Source organism: Rosa chinensis, chromosome 7, assembly GCF_002994745.2.
Source record: "Rosa chinensis cultivar Old Blush chromosome 7, RchiOBHm-V2, whole genome shotgun sequence".
Lineage (NCBI taxonomy): Eukaryota > Viridiplantae > Streptophyta > Magnoliopsida > Rosales > Rosaceae > Rosa > Rosa chinensis.
The window spans coordinates 69,143,520-69,160,182 of record NC_037094.1 but is presented as its reverse complement, the minus strand read 5'-3'; the positions used below and the strand labels follow the sequence as shown (position 1 = coordinate 69,160,182).

General features: G+C 40.3%; 1 protein-coding gene across 1 annotated transcript; it reads left to right on the top strand.

Annotated features, from left to right (window-relative positions):
- Positions 1 to 6,545: 6,545 nt before the first annotated feature.
- Positions 6,546 to 6,887, top strand: LOC112178481 (uncharacterized J domain-containing protein C3E7.11c-like). The gene has a single exon (XM_024316623.1). It carries the CDS (start codon positions 6,546 to 6,548, stop codon positions 6,885 to 6,887), a length of 342 nt encoding a protein of 113 aa, XP_024172391.1.
- The last annotated feature ends 9,776 nt before the right edge of the window (positions 6,888 to 16,663 follow it).

Below are 16,663 nucleotides of genomic sequence, written 5' to 3'. Positions count from 1 at the left end.
CTTTTGTGGATAAAAGATTACCTTTGCACAATCCATTTTGGTGCATGATGTGGATCATAACAATTTCTTCTATATATTGATCAGTTACTGTTAATTTGGTCAATTTCTTCTCATGTTTTTTGTATGTCATGTGAAAGCAAACATATCTTTTTCTATTGTACGTACACAATGTTCACAACAGCCATATAATAAAAACTGTTGTGTGAGAGTAATACAGATCACGGATGCTATCAATGTTTTAGTTGTGTGAATAACAGTCACACAACGGTTATTAGAAAAAAAATGACTTCTGAATCACAATCACACAACGGGTTCTTAAGTTGCCCGTCGTCTGAGTGACGTTCACACGACAGTTAATGATGTCGACAAGCTATCGACAGCCTGTCGACATGGATGCCGAGTTCTTCAGACGACGGTTCTCTAAATCATGTTTCATCAGACGGCAGCGAGATATACGACAGTCAGCTCCGCATCAGACGACAGTTTTTAGCCGTCGTCTGATTCAATTTTTGTACTAGTGTGATGTAATGCAGTAGAACATATTTATTGTAGTCTACCAAATGGTTATGTGCGGAAAGGTGATATGGGATTATGGGGTTTTGCTGCATTTGGAAATGCGTTTGCAAGCAATTTCATGTCTTACCTTTTGACGCAGGTACTTGCATGAACTTCTCACGGAAAGATATGCATTGGACACCTTTGCTATTGTTGATCCGGCAGCGACATATAATTGTGAAAGACCGGACTTTGTACGGTACTTAGTTGATCGGTTAAAAGAGGGAAAATCTGATCGTATTTTCTTTATGCCTTACAATCCGGGGTAATGCTGCTGCATTGTTAGTAAACTTAATATTATTTAGCTACTTTTATATTTTCAACAATTTGGGCTTGATTTGTATTGCAGGAAGCATTGGATATTAACTATCTTATGGGAGGGTGAAATCTACATGTTGGATCCGTTGCCAAAACCAGTCCATTATCAAGTTTGGGAGACCTCGCTGATAAAGTAAGTAATATATTATATATATTGAGCTTTTCTTTAACATATTCGACCAAGTGGCATTTAAATTGGGTAATGACAATGGTTGTGCAGTGTTGTGAAAACCTTCAATGCTGAAACTGGTATGGTCAACAAACTACCTAAAGTGAAATCGCTTCCGGTGAGACTTATACATGTGTTTGGCTTGGATAATACATTAGATCTAATATGTCAATGCCTGTCTAATTGACTACCTTCAATAAATAGGGCGTACCTAAACAACCGGGTGGAGTTGAGTGTGGCTATTATGTTATGCGATACATGAAAGAGATTATAGAGGATGAGACACTTTCATTTTCTACCAAGGTATATGCATTATATTTCAAAGAACATTTTGGTTTAATTAAATATATGCTTGTTTACCCAATCATTGTGACTTATATGTTGTTTATACATTTCTAGTAGGCGGTAAAGACGCGTAAATCATATAGCCAAAATCAAATCGACGAGGTGCACATTGAAGTAGCTGATTATTTACAAGGTTTCGTGTAGGAGTACTTTTGAATACCAAGATGATTTTTGACTAAGGCTAGTTTTTAGTGAGTGAAGCAAACTTTGGTGTAGAACTTTTGTACATTGTTGCTCATATGCTGCTAGGCTAGCCTATGTAGGTTGTGGGGTTTTATTTTGTGAAATATGTTGAATTGGAGAATTTGGAAAGAAAATTAATGGAAATAGCCCCAATTTTTAGATGATGAGAAATGCATTTCTTTTCCCAGTAGCAGCTACATGCAAACTTTGCACATCATTCTTGTCAAAATGAAGAGAATTATATGAAAGCATAACAAAACAGTAATGCCAAGGAAAACGAAGTCAGTTTAGAGATTAGAAATTGGTACCAAAATGAAAATTGATGTCTTAAGATAATCAGTAGGTCGAAATGTGTCTACAGAACCGATGTACCAAAAACCAGTGCACATCGATTTTTAAACACCAAAACGTAATCTATTGTCAATGCACACATCACATGCCACAAAGTAAACCGATGTAGAACATCGGTTGTAAAAAAAAAAAGCGATGTCTACAATAGAACAAAACATCGGTGTATGTGACACCAAGCGATGTATGTAAAACCATTGGACATCATTCCACGTAAATGAAAACGATGTTCTATGTGAAAGGAAACATCATTCCTGAAAACAAAACCGATGACATCTAAATATACAGACATCGTTCCTAGGAAAATAATATCGCAAGCTACACGTAAAAATGGCCAAGAAGAAACAATAATTTAAGGAAACTGATATCTACAAGGGTTCGAGACATCACTTCTAAAATAGAATTCGATGCAAATGTTCACGTAGGTATTGTTCGACATATACTTTATTAAGCATGAAATATGAAAATATAAAGATTTAAATATAGTTAACATACAAAATTATGATGATTATAACGATTATACATCGATTTGTGTTTTAAGAGCGATGTGCATTGTGGTCATGGATATCGGTGTCTGACCAATGTCTGATTTTTTTTATCTTTCTCTACACCCACTAAGACATCGGTCTAATTTTTTTTTCACATCGGTTCTGGACTGATGTATATGAACAAAATTCTAGTAGTGGCGGAGGAACAAGAAAGAGAGGTAGAAGAGAAGGTGGAGGGTTTGGTCCTTTTTCAAGGTGCTGCAGTGGCTCTTTATATAGGGGATACAACCCTAGTTTCCTTCTCCAATTCTGCTTTGCAAACCTTCCTTAGTTGCTTGAGGTTTCCTTCGATTGGTGTACAATTTAATTACTTTCAAGCCAATAAAATAATTCCATGTCATCAAGATTGAGTCATCATCTCCAATTTGTATCCAAGTATGATTGGGAAAGCCTTTGGACGTCATAGACTCTAGAATCTTCATGTAAATATAAATTCCCGTCAAAAACCAGATTCACGCGCAGCTTGACATTCCTGTACTAAATCGGCCATAACTTCTTCTAGAAAATGATATCGATGAACCGTAAAAAGCTGTGGAAACTAGACATCCGAGGCTTTTCAAAAATATAAAGATCATTATCTGGTTCATTCTGAGCTGCTCTCAGTGCTCTGTCGAAGTTGACTGATCTGCACAGGCGGATTTCCTGATTTCGCCTTTCATGGGTCTTTTCTCCTTTATTTTCTCCTTTACTCCACAAGAATCCAAAAAAAATAAAACAAACATTAATAATTTCTATTAAGAGAAATAGCGTGACAAAATGCCAGGAAATATTAATATAAATATAAAAAATTATGCTCCTATCAAGAGCAGGCTTTGCAAAAAGAAAGATGGGCTTTAGAAGCAACCAGGGAAGTATCCGGTTGAACCACGAAGTCACAATTGACTTTAGAAGTAGAAAAATGAACCAAGGAGGTATTGGTGGCGTCAATACCACTTTTGGGCCCCAGGGGGTAGGCGGCGCCAGCCCTACCTTGGATCGAATTTTGGTTCTGACTTCTTTTCGTTTTGAAAAATGGATGTCCGTGTGAAGTCTTTAATATACGAATCATCATATCACAACCTAGATGTCCCAAATGGTCATGCCAAAGCCTATATGTGTCAGAATCCCATAAGTCATCTCTCATGACATGGTTGGATTCAATAATTTGAATAGTGGTTGCATACAACCCACTAGAGCGACACATAAGTTTCTCTAATACTCGTTTATGTCCGTAGTCATTAGAGGTGATGCAAAGGAACTCTTGTCCATTCTCACAATGTGTTTCCACATGAAAACCATTGGCTCTTATATCTTTAAAACTCAATAGGGTTCTTCCAGCCCTAGGAGCATATAGAGCTTCGGTGACATTAATACTTGTGCAATTTGGCAACATAAATTGAGCTGGTCCTCGACCATGAATCAATTGTGATGGTCCAGTCATCGTAGTCACAGAAGATCGACTAGGCGTCATCCATAGAAATAGTTGCCTATGTCGCAATATAGTATGTGTGGTGCCACTATCAACAAGGCATTCCAACTCTCCAGGAAACATATTGTTGAAATAATAAAGTTCGGAATTAAAACATGTCCACGACATCGAATAATAATACGATACTTTATTAATAAAGATAGCCAATGATTACATCAAAGGTCCCAAAAAGTCTAATCCAAAATAAAATCAAACTAAGACACATTGTAGTCACTCTATCCGTTTGGTAACTCCAATCAAATATGACCAGGAAAGTAGAGAGAGATGTTGGTGGAGCGAGGCTCTCTTAAGTACCATTAATCTCAATGACTTTCCTAGACATCATATTTCATTGGGTGCACCATATAAGAAAGAGTTTAATACAATTGTCATTTATTGACTAAGGCATATTGCCATTACAAAAATTATTGGAAAATAAAAGGACTATTCTAATCAAAGTCTGCAGCATCCTTGTGCACTTCATCTTCAGCTTTGAAGTCCTCTATGGTGAGATTGACATCTCCACCATCTTCTTCTTCTTCTGCAAGGTAAACTTCTTGCTCCCTCAGGTCCCTGTATGCCCTGTATCTTGAAGCTAGTTGCTCGCTTGCCTTGCATTGCTTGAACCAATGCTCACTTGATCCACATCGATGACACATGTCATTGTGGTTGCCTCCCTTTAATTGAGGTGCACGTTGTGGGCGTTCCCTAGGAGGGTTGACGCCACCACCACAACCAATGGCGCCTCCACCACGAGCCATGGCGCCACCACCACGACCAGGGATACCACGACCACCTCTCCCACGTGTGGCATTGCCACCACGTGTATTTGCACCAAACCTGCGGTTTCCTTCCTTCTTAAGGTGGTTATATGGACCCATACGTCCCTCATATCCCTTATTCTTAGGGTTCCGCTCCTTGCTCCCTCTTTTGGGTGCATTATAATTCGCCTCATGAATGCTCTTAGTTCCAATGGGTCTTGAATTATAATTCCTCACGAGTATGTTACCATGTTTCTTAGCTACAGATATGAGATTGATAAGCTGATGAAACCTTGTGATCCGTCCAGCATTGACTTCAGTTCGGTATTGCTTTGATACCACAATGGCTGAAACGGGGAAGGTGGAGAGAGTTTTCTCAATTAGCTCTTGCTCTGTGACAGGTTGTCCACAAAACCTCAACATGGACCATAGGCGAAGAGCTTCTGAATTATATTCAGCAACAGACTTGAAATTAGCAAAGCGCAGATTGTTCCATTAAACCTTCAAGTCAGGGATGAGGGAATCTTGGACATTGCCAAAGCGCTCTTCTAGCGCTACCCATAGCTCTCTTGCATCCTTGATCGACATATACTCCAATCTGAGTGCCTTGTCCATATGGCGTTGCATCATGATAACTGCTTGAGCATGCTTTGTAGGTGTTCGCACGAACACACGATCCGGGTTAGGTGCCTGGATTATGGGTAATATTCCCTTTGAAGTGAGGTGGTTCTCAACATCGGTTACCCAACTGTGGTAATCCGAGCCTGTTGAGTCAAGCATGGGAAAGTCGAGTCTAGGTTCATTCGACATCCTGAAAATAAGAAGAGAAGATATATTAGTTTCGGAGCTAAACTTCCACGAAAACTAAAATAATAAGATTTCCGAGCTATGCTACAAAGAAAACAATTTCCAAGAATCTATTTTGGATTAGACCAAACAATAATGTTTTAATATGGTCACAATTTGATGGTTACAAACGCTCTTAGTCTGAGCATTATGAACACTCTCAGTTCATACGAACACTCTTAGTTCGTTAAGCGTGAATCCCCACAATTCAGCTTTATCAAATAATCGAACCCATGCTCGTATATTGAAAATCCTGCAGAAAATAAAGGAATTTAAAAGACAAGAAAGCAGGAACTTTAATCTTTAAAACTTGTTGAAATTCGGAGCAGATTCGCTTCTAAACAGCTCCCACTTCGAATGGTGTACAGATCTCAAAACGACTCCAATATGGCTGAAATTTTGAAGTCAGATAGAATAGGCAGAGACGAACAACTTTGATGAAGGAATGATTTTGATCTGAGGTCCCGATCAAGACGTTTCTGGGCGTGCAAACTGGTTGATCTGCACAGCAACGAGCGTGCTGCAGGGGCAGTAGGAGGCACATAGGTGCTCAAGGGCTGCAGGAGCAGTGCACGGTATGGCTAGGAGCTTGCGGCAGTTTTTGGTGAAAGAAATTTCGGGTGTTAGGGTTTTTTTTCCTGGCTAGGGCTTGGGTTAAAGTATCGTGCTGATAACGTGTTGTAGAGAATTGGAAAAAATGTATTGTATTCATCTCACTATGAGGTTTATATAGGGTTACATCATGTATACAAAAGGCAATACATAATAGCTATACTAATCAATCGCACATTACAAGTATGTCAATCGCATATATTACGAGTTTGTCAATCGCATATATTACGAGTCTGTCAATCGTATACATTAAGCAATACCTATTGCATAAATAGTCATTATCATTCACAACAGAATCCTATTTGTAATAATACTAATAGATATAACCTTATACATAATCAAAACCTTGTATAAAAAACTCGGCCTCCACTTAGCTCTGTCAGTATCTCCTTAACGTAGAAACAGATATAAATATGAATAAGATTATGGACAAAGATCATTATAAGGTTCTTGGTTTGTCGTCCAGCGAGGAAGGCTCTCAGCTCACAGAGAAACAGATTAAAAAGGCTTTTGTGTTGCACCCGGACAAGAGGCCTAAAAGTGATCTCCAAGCCAATACCAACTTCCAAAGGCTCAAAAGATCCTATGAGGTTCTCAAGAATGAAAGTGCCCGCGAAGTGTTGGACAAAATCCTTAAAGATCAAAGACATGCGATCCCAAGAGACAGAAGATGGTTTATGATCCTAAAGCAAGATAACGAGCTGCAAAGTTTGACAGGGATGCCAAAGTTAGACAAGAACAAGATGAGAGAATGAAGAGGAAGTTAGATGAAGAGTGTGCTAGATATCGTGCAATGCCTCCGAAGAGAGATATTGGGTGAGTCGAGAAGAAGGTGAATGGTGGTATTGGGATAAGCATGAGGTTTAGAAGAAGAGAAGGTGATAAGAGTGCGTTGGGAAAATTTTGGGGGTTAAGGTTATACAGCGAAAATGTTGACAGACTTATTGTCCAAGTTTGGTGGAGTTAAAGACCTCATCCTTGGTTCTAGGGCTAGCCTGGCAAACCATAAAACCGAAGGAACCGCACCGAACCGCACCGAAAAACCCGGTTCGGTTCTGTTTTAGGCCATATGTATTTACATTTTCCTCGGTTCGGTCCCTAGTGAAGTCTTCTCGGTTCAGTTCCGGTTCTTGTTTTTAAAACCCCCTTGAAACCGAAATACAGATGTTAGTGTATAAGTGGATATTATGGCCGAGCTTATTTCTGTAAAATAGACCCCCTTCTCATGTGATCAGGCGCAAACATCTGATCTGACTAATTCCTATCCATTCGATCAAACCCTAAAATTTCTCTAGTTGTCTCTAACGCTCACTCTCTGAGTCTCTGTGTGTCCAACTCTCCATTCTCTAACCCAAACGAGCAAGACGATCAAAACCCAGACGAGCAAGACGGTCGCCGTCAAAGTCTGGAACCCAGAAACATCTCGTCTTCAATTTGTTGATTGTTCCATTAGCCATCTGCGATTTGGTTGATACAGCCCCGTCTTCGACCTCCGTCAATGTAAGCGTTCAATTATGATTTGGTTGATGATTTGGGGATGTTTGGGGGATGTTTCCACCGAAGAAAGTCTCATGCTTTTCTTTCACTCCCTCTCCTTCTTCTTCTTCTTCTCTCTTCAAGTTTCAGTCTTTCAATTATTTTCCATAGCCGTTGACTTCAGGAGTTTGACTAATGGACCAATCGGTTCTTGATGACATCATCAGCCATCTTCTTGAAGTTCGAGGCCAACCCGGAAAGCAGGTGCAGGCGTGCAGCTATCCGAGTCTGAGATCCGACAACTCTGCTCTGCCTCTAAAGATATCTTCTTGCAACAACCCAATTTGTTAGAGCTTGAAGCACCCATCAAGATTTGTGGTATAAAAATTCAAACTTTGTTCTTGTTTGTTTCAAAGTTTCAATTTTTGATGGTTTTTTCTTACTGGGTTTTGTTTACTTGGTTGAATTTGGAATCCTATGTGGTTAATTTGGCAACCCATTTATTTGATTTGATTAGGCAATTACTTGGTCATGGTTGGTACTTTGATAATTCACAAAGATCATATAATAATTGTGGTAAAGTTTTTAGAGGAGCCCATGTTTGTATGTTGGAGTGAATAGTTTTGGTTATGGTGGGTAGGGATGTAATATGATATGCATTTGGGGGATGTGCATCACGAGCTGGAGATCACTAGCTAGTTTAATTCAGAATGAGGTTCTTCTTTGTGGAATGTTTAATTTGAATATCTTGCTTTGCAGCATGAGGTTCTTCTTTGTGGAATGTTTATATTCACGGAAGTTCTGTGGTATACATTCAGTTAACCACCCTACATGTAGTTTGTGACAAATTTGGACCTTGGAATTAATCTGGTGCTGGAACTCTAGGAATGTGCAGAGAATATCATCATTTGTAGTGTTAGCATTAACCAAAGGAAAGTGTATACTAAAATTAGGCAAATGGATTTCAATCATTTCATATAGTACATGATTAGTTTACTACCAATCGATCATTTCCATATACAGAGGCAAATCTCATTAGTGTTTTCTTTTTCATCTTTGTTTTTCTTGCTCCAACGTGAAAAAGATGGCTGATTTGATTCCCATTTTAACATTTTGAGTGGGGATGATATATGACTGCTACTACTGCTAGTGCTCTGTTGCGGTATAGATTATAGAAGAACCTAATCCTTTTTTTATATATTTTGTGCAGCCAAAACTCTGAGACACTTGACTTTCATTCTTCCGCCGTGGCTTCAACAAGGAGAAGCATGTACCTAGAGCAGTAAACCCAGTTTTTAAAGGTAGTTTTCTCTCTATCCATTTCTGGTCTTCTCAAATTGTATAGATTCTGCTTAAAACATGGGCAAATGGTATTGATTAATTATAGGAAATGAACTCTCAAGTTTATAGCTTTTGCATAATTGTTTCTATTTTTTTAGGGGCTTTCCGTGCCTAATATTGGAGTCAGTTGGTTGTTTGTTTACAAAATCATTTTTTGTTTGTTTTTAAGTCATGATTGAAATTTGTTGTTTGTTAACTGTTAATGAAAACAAGATATTTGCATCTGTTTTGAGGCTAGGAAATATTGCTTAACAAAATTGCTTGGCGTCTTCATTTCAGGCCAGGAAATATTGAGGTTGTACATACGCTTGCAGCTTGCTGCCTTTGAGATCTACTTCCATGTCCGCAACATCTGCTAGCTCCTCTAACCCATCTGCTGCCAATGACGAACCATCCGCTTGCAATGACATTGTAGTTGCAAGCAACAACCCCGCGGTAGAACAAGTAGCAGCTGCTCCAAAATCGACGAAAGCAACCAAAGCTTCTACTGCTCGGAGGTCTGTTGACAAGAGAAAAAGAGGAGAGAAGAAGAAAGGCAAGCAGAGGTCGGACGTATGGGATCACTTCACGAAGGAGGATCATCCTTTAATTGAGACTATCAATGGAGTGGAGAAAGTGGTTGGCCATACTAAGAGAGCTCAATGTAAGTATTGTCCAACTCATTTGGCATGCAATTCATATGAAAATGGTACATCTTCTCTTAGGAAACACATTGAGATAGTGTGTAAGGGATACCCTGGTAGAGTTAATGTAGAATCCGGCCAACAGGTTTTGACTAGTGATGGTAGAAGAGGTGGGAGTACTTTGGTTAGTGGGAGTACTTTGGTTAGGAAACACATTGAGATAATTGTGTGGAAGCTGCAACTCATATGATAGTTGTCGATGAACTTGCATTTAGTTTCATTGAAAAATCGGGTTTTAGGTATTTTTGCAGTGTTGTTGTGCCCTTGTTTAAAGTTCCATGTAGGAAAGTCATAGTCAAAACCTTCCTAGGCATGTATGATGCCAAGAAGGAGGAGTTGAGGAGGGAATTGAAGTCTCACTGTGTGTGTTTGACAACGGACACTTGGACTTCTTGCCAGAATATAAACTACATGGTAATTACTGCCCATTTTATTGATCGGGGATGGCAGATGCACAAAAGAGTGCTTGCTTTTTGTGTGGTTCCAAACCACCAAGGTGTAACCATAGGAAAAATCTTGGAGAAGTGTTTGGTTGATTGGTCAATAGATAAGGTTTTAACAATTTCTGTTGACAATGCCTCTGCCAATAAGCATGCCATTGATTACCTTAGGAAGAAAATGTGCAATTGGGACATAAAACCGATTTGTGGAGGTAAGTTTATGCATGTGAGATGTTTGGCTCACATTGTAAACCTAATTGTGAGGAGTGGACTAAATATGATGGAGAGGTCAGTGGCTAGCATAAGGAATGCTGTGAGATACGTTAGAAGTTCGGGTGCAAGGTTGGATGAATTTAAAAGTTGTGTAGAGCAGGAGAAAGTTGAATGCAATAAAATTTGCATCTTAGATGTTCCAACAAGGTGGAATTCCACATTTCTTATGTTGGACACAGCTTTGGAGTTAAAAAAAAGCATTTGAAAGATTGAAGGATGAGGAGGATTCAAGGTACAAAAGATACTTTGATGAAGATGAGGAAGTTGAAGATGATGATGAAACTGAAAATCAGAGTAAGAAGAAAGTGCCTGTAAAAAGGGTAGGGCCACCAAGTGATGCAGATTGGGACAATGCAGCAGTTTTTGTGAAGTTCTTGAAAGTCTTCTACGATGTGACCCTTAATGTTAGTGCTTCACTTACCCCCACTGCACACAAGGCATTCCATGATATTGTTACTATTGAAGCAGAGCTTGAAGATCTCAGTTCTATTGGGGTAGGGCCTGATTCAAGTGAAGCAGACAACGTCTTGTACAACATGGCAGTCAAGATGAAGGCCAAATATTCCAAGTATTTTGGGAACTTAGATGACCTGAACCAACTCTTCCTAGTTGCTTTGGTCTTAGATCCTAGGTATAAATTGAGAAACATTAGTTGGTTGTGTGATACAATGTTGAATTTGTGTGATTGGGAGATCAAGAAGAAATGTGACGAAGTAAAGCAGCTTGTGGTAGACTTGTGTGACTTGTATGGGCAGTCTAATGGTCCACATAGTGGACAGACCAAGACCAAAGGTAAAGATCCAAGTACTAGTGCAACAGCTACTAGTAAGACTAGAAGCAAAGCAAGGATTCTTAGTGGGAAAAGGGTTGTTATGCAAGAAGACTGGAATAGGCAGCTTGAACAGAATAACGATGTTGTGGTGGGACATGAAGTTGATAGATATTTGCTGGACCCTATAGAAAAACCTGCTGAAAATGATGATTGGAAGATTTTGGATTGGTGGAAGCTGAATGGAGGTAATATCCCAACTTGCAATCATTGGCTAGAGATATATTAGCCATACAAGTGTCTATAGTTGCGAGTGAGTCAAGTTTCAGCACTGGGAGAAGGGTAATAGATCCATACAGAAGCTCTTTAAACCCAAAAACAGTTGAAAAATTGATATGTCTACAAAATTGGTTGAAGGCTGATGCTATTATGGGGTTGGAGTACATTCCAACTATGGAGGAAATGGAGTCATACGAACAGATTGAAGCTTGTATATATTTTTGATGTTTTTAGTTTACTGTTTTTGAATCTGGTACAACAACTTTGGGCAATTTATATGAGATTGACTGTTTTGAGTTTTGACATCGTGCAGACCATGAAAAAAGGATAGATAGAAAGCTGAGAAGGCCAATAACGCTATTGCTGCTGCATCTGCATCTGCCCCAAGTGGCAAAACAACCAAGAGTTTTGAGGCTTCGGCTTCTGCCCCTACAACCAAGAAGAAAAGGCATAAAAAATGATGCAATTCATCAACAATCAAGGATGCATAAAGGTTTGAACATTTTTGCTCCATTTGAAGTTCAATTTTTTTTTTTAAATTATCCTAATATCATTGATTGCAGATTTGTTATTTTGTATGCAGATTTGGTATTGAATCTATTGATGGAAGGCTGAAAGCCTTGTTGCATTGATGAAGAGGAACTGAGGAAGTGATGCTGGAAATGTTTGATTGTTTGCAGTAATGCACTTTGATGAAATATTGAATCATTCATGAACTATTTCAATTTTAGTTGGTTTGTTTCAGTTTGAGACTTTGAATTGCTCAGTTTCAGACTTTCAGTATTTTAGTTTGCTGCAAATTGATGCAGTTTCAATATTTTGTGTGTTTGATGGTTTAATGCTTTCATCAGTTTCATGCTTTGAGAGTTTGGGAGTTTGCTAGAAATTTCTAATTTGTTATGTTGATGTTGATTGTTGAGTTTTATGAGTGAATGGTATTTGGAATATTGAATCATTTGAATGTATGTATGGAAATCAGGAAAACTGGAAGCTGGAGACTAGAAAAGGCTAAAAAACCGTTTTTCTGTATGGAAAAACCGAGGAACCGTTAGTGGAACCGAACTGATCTTGGAACTGAAAACCGAAAAACCTTTACAGGACCCGAACTGATTATGGAACCGAAAACCGAGAAACCGACCCGAATATGGTCGGTTCGGTTCTATATCGGTTCTTGATACAAAAAACAGCATACCCGAACCGATTATCTCTTCTCGGTTCCGGTTCCGGGTTCTGGACTTGAAAGTGTAGAACCGACTCAAGCCAGCCCTAGTTGGTTCAGGTTGTTTGGCTTTGGTTCTGATGGAGAATAGAGATGCAGCTGTTGCTGCAACAGGAGCGGTGATTGGTGATCTTTCCAACCCACTGAGGGTTTCTCTTTCAACCAGTTGCACCAAAGATGAAGGTGAAGGTTATACACCAAAAATGTTGAGAGACTTATTGTCCAAGTTTGGGGGAGTTAAAGACATCTTCCTTGGTTCAGTTTGTATGGCTTTGGTTCTGATGGAGAATAGAGATGCAGCTGTTGCTGCAACAGGAGCGGTAATTGGTGATCTTTCCAACCCGCTGAAGGTCTCTCTTTTTCAACCAGTTGCACCAAAGATGAAGGTGTCTCCGGCAGCTGAGAAGTATGATCAACCTGAACTAGTTATTAATTTGGTCGTGGTTGGCTTTCAAAAATTTAAAGATGATGTTTTAAAGAAGGTTGCACAGGGCAGGCAGAAGCAAAAACTGGATAGACAAGGTGCATACAAAGATGCTTTCTGCTTCATCCTTTTGAACTGTTGATCTGTATTCATGTATATGCTGTTTTGTTAATATATAGGGTTTTGGTGGACGTGGATTTGTCCTCTGATCTTCCTTGGGATTTAACTGTTCGTCGAAAAAATGGGGAGGTAGTTGTGGTCGAAGTTGAATATGAACGTCTTCCTGACTATTGCCTCCACTGTGGTAACATTGGTCATAGGCTTTCAGATTGCAAGCTTGTCCAGACACCTACAGGTTCGCTTCCACCAGATGTGGCTGATGTGGGTCGTGGGCGCTCACGTAAGCCTCGTCGCCGGCGGCGGCCCAAATCTAAGCAGAAGCATGTTCCAAAACAATCAGTGAAAGGGATTGGGAAGCAGGTTATAGTTGATAGTACTCCTCCTGTAGTGGAAGACCCTGGAGAGGGTCCTTCCTTCTCTAAGCGGACTTTTTCTCAGGTTCCTTGTCTTCTCCCTACGTTGGAGAATAGGAATGGCTCTACGGATGCCACTGTCACTGCGGTTCATGATGTTGTGAGGCCAATTGGTTTCGCTACCGACACTGTGGTAGTGGCTACGACTGAGAACTCGACTGATGCACAACAGATTGTCACTCTTCCTAACGCTAATGGACAGATTGAACAGGTGGGTGATGTTGGCCTTCAATGTGTGGAGGATGCAGCTGGTGGAAATGAAAGGACTTTTTCTACTAGGGGTTCCGAGAGGAATGAGGAGTATGAGCATGATGTTAATCTTACCTCTTTACATCCACAGAGTTGGTATGAGGAGGCTGAACGAGAAGGTAATGAAGATGGTTTTATTGAGGTCATGTCTAGGGCAAATAGAAAATCAATGAGAAGGGCCACTCAATCTGAGAACAGGGAGGCCTATCTCCGCCGAACCAAAGAAGCGTCTAAATGAGGCTCTTTTATTGGAATTTGAGGGGCATTGCTAATACCCCTACTCAAAATGCTTTGAAAGATTTTATTCGTGTTCACAGTCCGGAGATCTTATGTATAGCAGAGCCTTTCGTCTCTTTGAATTCTATTCCGCCCAACTTTTGGAGTCAGTTGGGAATGGATTCAATATGTACAAATGATCGGGCCTCTTCTCAGCCAAATCTATGGATTTTTTGTAAATCTTCTTTCTCCTCTAAGGTTCAAGTTTTATCTAGATCGGATCAACAAGTCTCTCTTCAAGTGATGTTCGATTCAGTGTCTTCTGTGATTTCTGCCGTTTATGCTTGTACTACTGCTGCTGACCGTCGCCGGTTGTGGGTTGATCTCGCTAATGTTAAGGGTAGCTTTGTCACTGGCCCTTGGTTAGTTTTCGGCGATTTCAACGCTGTGCTTGGAGCTCATGAAAAGAAAGGTGGTGTTCTGCCTTGTCAACGATCTTGTGCTGAATTTCAAGCCATGTCGGACACTTGTGAGCTTTTCCATGTTGACACTAAAGGGGCGGAGTTTACCTGGGTTCGTCGGCGCGGACTCCATGGTAATGTTCAGGTGCGTCTGGATAGGAGCCTTGCAAATTTAGCTTGGTTGGATACATGGGATCATTATGATTGTTGTACTCTTCCTCGGTTCTGCTCTGATCATCATCCGCTTCTTATGACCTTTTCTAAATCCTCTGGACCTCGTCATAGCCTTTTTCGGTTTCGAAAAATGTGGTTGGAGCACAAGGGATTTCACGATCTTGTTAAGCATTGCTGGTATTCCACTCCTTCTTTTGCCTGCCCTTTGTCTACCCTTCAGCATAAGCTGCGGGTTTTGCGAAAGGCCCTTCGAAGCTGGAACTGGGAAGTCTTTGGGGATATCCATGCTCGGGTTAGTTCTGATCTTAATGCTTTGGATGTCCTACAACAAGAAATTGCTTCTTCGGGGGGTTCTGATGATGTTTTTGCTAAAGAGAATGAGCTTCAAGCCAATTTAAATGAATCTATAAGGTTGCAGGAGTTATTTTGGCGTGAGAAGTCTAGGTTGAGGTGGTTATCAGAAGGGGATCGTAACTCTTCTTTTTTTCATGCTCAATGTCGTGCCCGGAGGATGCGATCTTCAATTTCTTTGCTACGTGATGGTAGTGATGTTTATGATGATCCTAACTCAATTCAAAATCACATTATTGACTACTACTCAGATCTTTTCGCCAATGAAGCTGTTTCTAATGCTCCTGGTCTTGTTGGTAGGGTTATTCCCTCACTTGTCACGGATGTTGAGAATTCTTCCCTTACCTCAATTCCTTCGGCTGAGGAAATTTTCATGGCAGTGAAAGCCATGGATCCTGACAGTGCCCCTGGCCCGGATGGTTTTAATGGACATTTTTTTGTCTCATGTTGGGACTTAGTGCGGCATGATGTCATTAATGCAGTCCATCATTTTTTTGTTCATGGTGAGCTGACTAACTCCTTCAACTCTGGGCTAATTATTTTGATTCCGAAGGTTGATCATGCAGTCTCGCTCAAGCAATTTCGCCCAATCGCTCTAGCGAATTTTGTTTTCAAAATTATCCCCAAGATTCTTGCTCTCAGACTTGCCTCGATTGCTTCTCGAATTATTTCTCCTCATCAGCATGCTTTTGTTCTTGGCCGAAGTATCTCAGACTGCATTCTGACAACTTCAGAATGCTTTAATCTCTTAGATCGAAAGAGTTATGGTGGTAACGTGGCGATAAAGGCAGATATCACTAAAGCCTTTGACACTATCTCTTGGAGTTTTCTTCTTGATGTCCTTAAGGCCTTCGGCTTTCATCAAAAGTTTGTTTTATGGGTGAGCGCTCTTCTTCAGTCTGCAAAGCTTTCAGTCTTAATAAATGGCAGGTCTGTGGGTTATTTCTCTTGCGGTAGAGGCGTGCGGCAAGGTGATCCGTTATCTCCTCTTCTCTTTTGCTTAGCTGAAGAGGTTCTAAGCCGCGGGCTTTCTGATTTGGTGGGTTCTGGCAAACTTCAGCTCATCTCTTCTCCCCGGGGTACTCAGGCTCCATCACATGTCATGTTTGCAGATGATGTCATTATTTTTTGTCGAGGGGATAAACGCAACCTGAAGCGAGTAATGGTGTTTATGGAGGATTATGGCAACGTTTCAGGGCAGATCATTAACAAGTCCAAGTCCCAGGTTTTTATTGGAAAGCATCTTTTCCATCGGCGGCATTCAATTGCTTCTTTTTTGGGTATTCCTCTTGGCTCTGCTCCATTTATGTATTTGGGTGTTCCTATCTTTCATGGCAAGCCTCGAGTGTCTCACTTCCAGCCGATTGTGGATAAACTCCGCTTACGACTTTCTAGTTGGATGGGCTCTTTATTATCTATAGCGGGACGACTTCAATTGATTAAATCAGTTATATACAGTATGCTTGTTTACAGCTTCCAAATCTATGAATGGCCTATTTCTTTGCTACGAAGGGTAGAGGTATGGTGCCGAAACTTTCTGTGGACCGGTGCAATTGACAAACGCGGTGTTCCTTTAGTGGCATGGAAGTCATGTTGTACTTCATTAGACGAAGGAGGATTGGGTCTTACGCAACTAGTGTTGC

What these genes read in the sequence shown, in the direction of transcription:
- LOC112178481 (XM_024316623.1), top strand. Translation starts at nt 6,546, where the DNA reads ATGAATAAGATTATGGACAAAGATCATTATAAGGTTCTTGGTTTGTCG.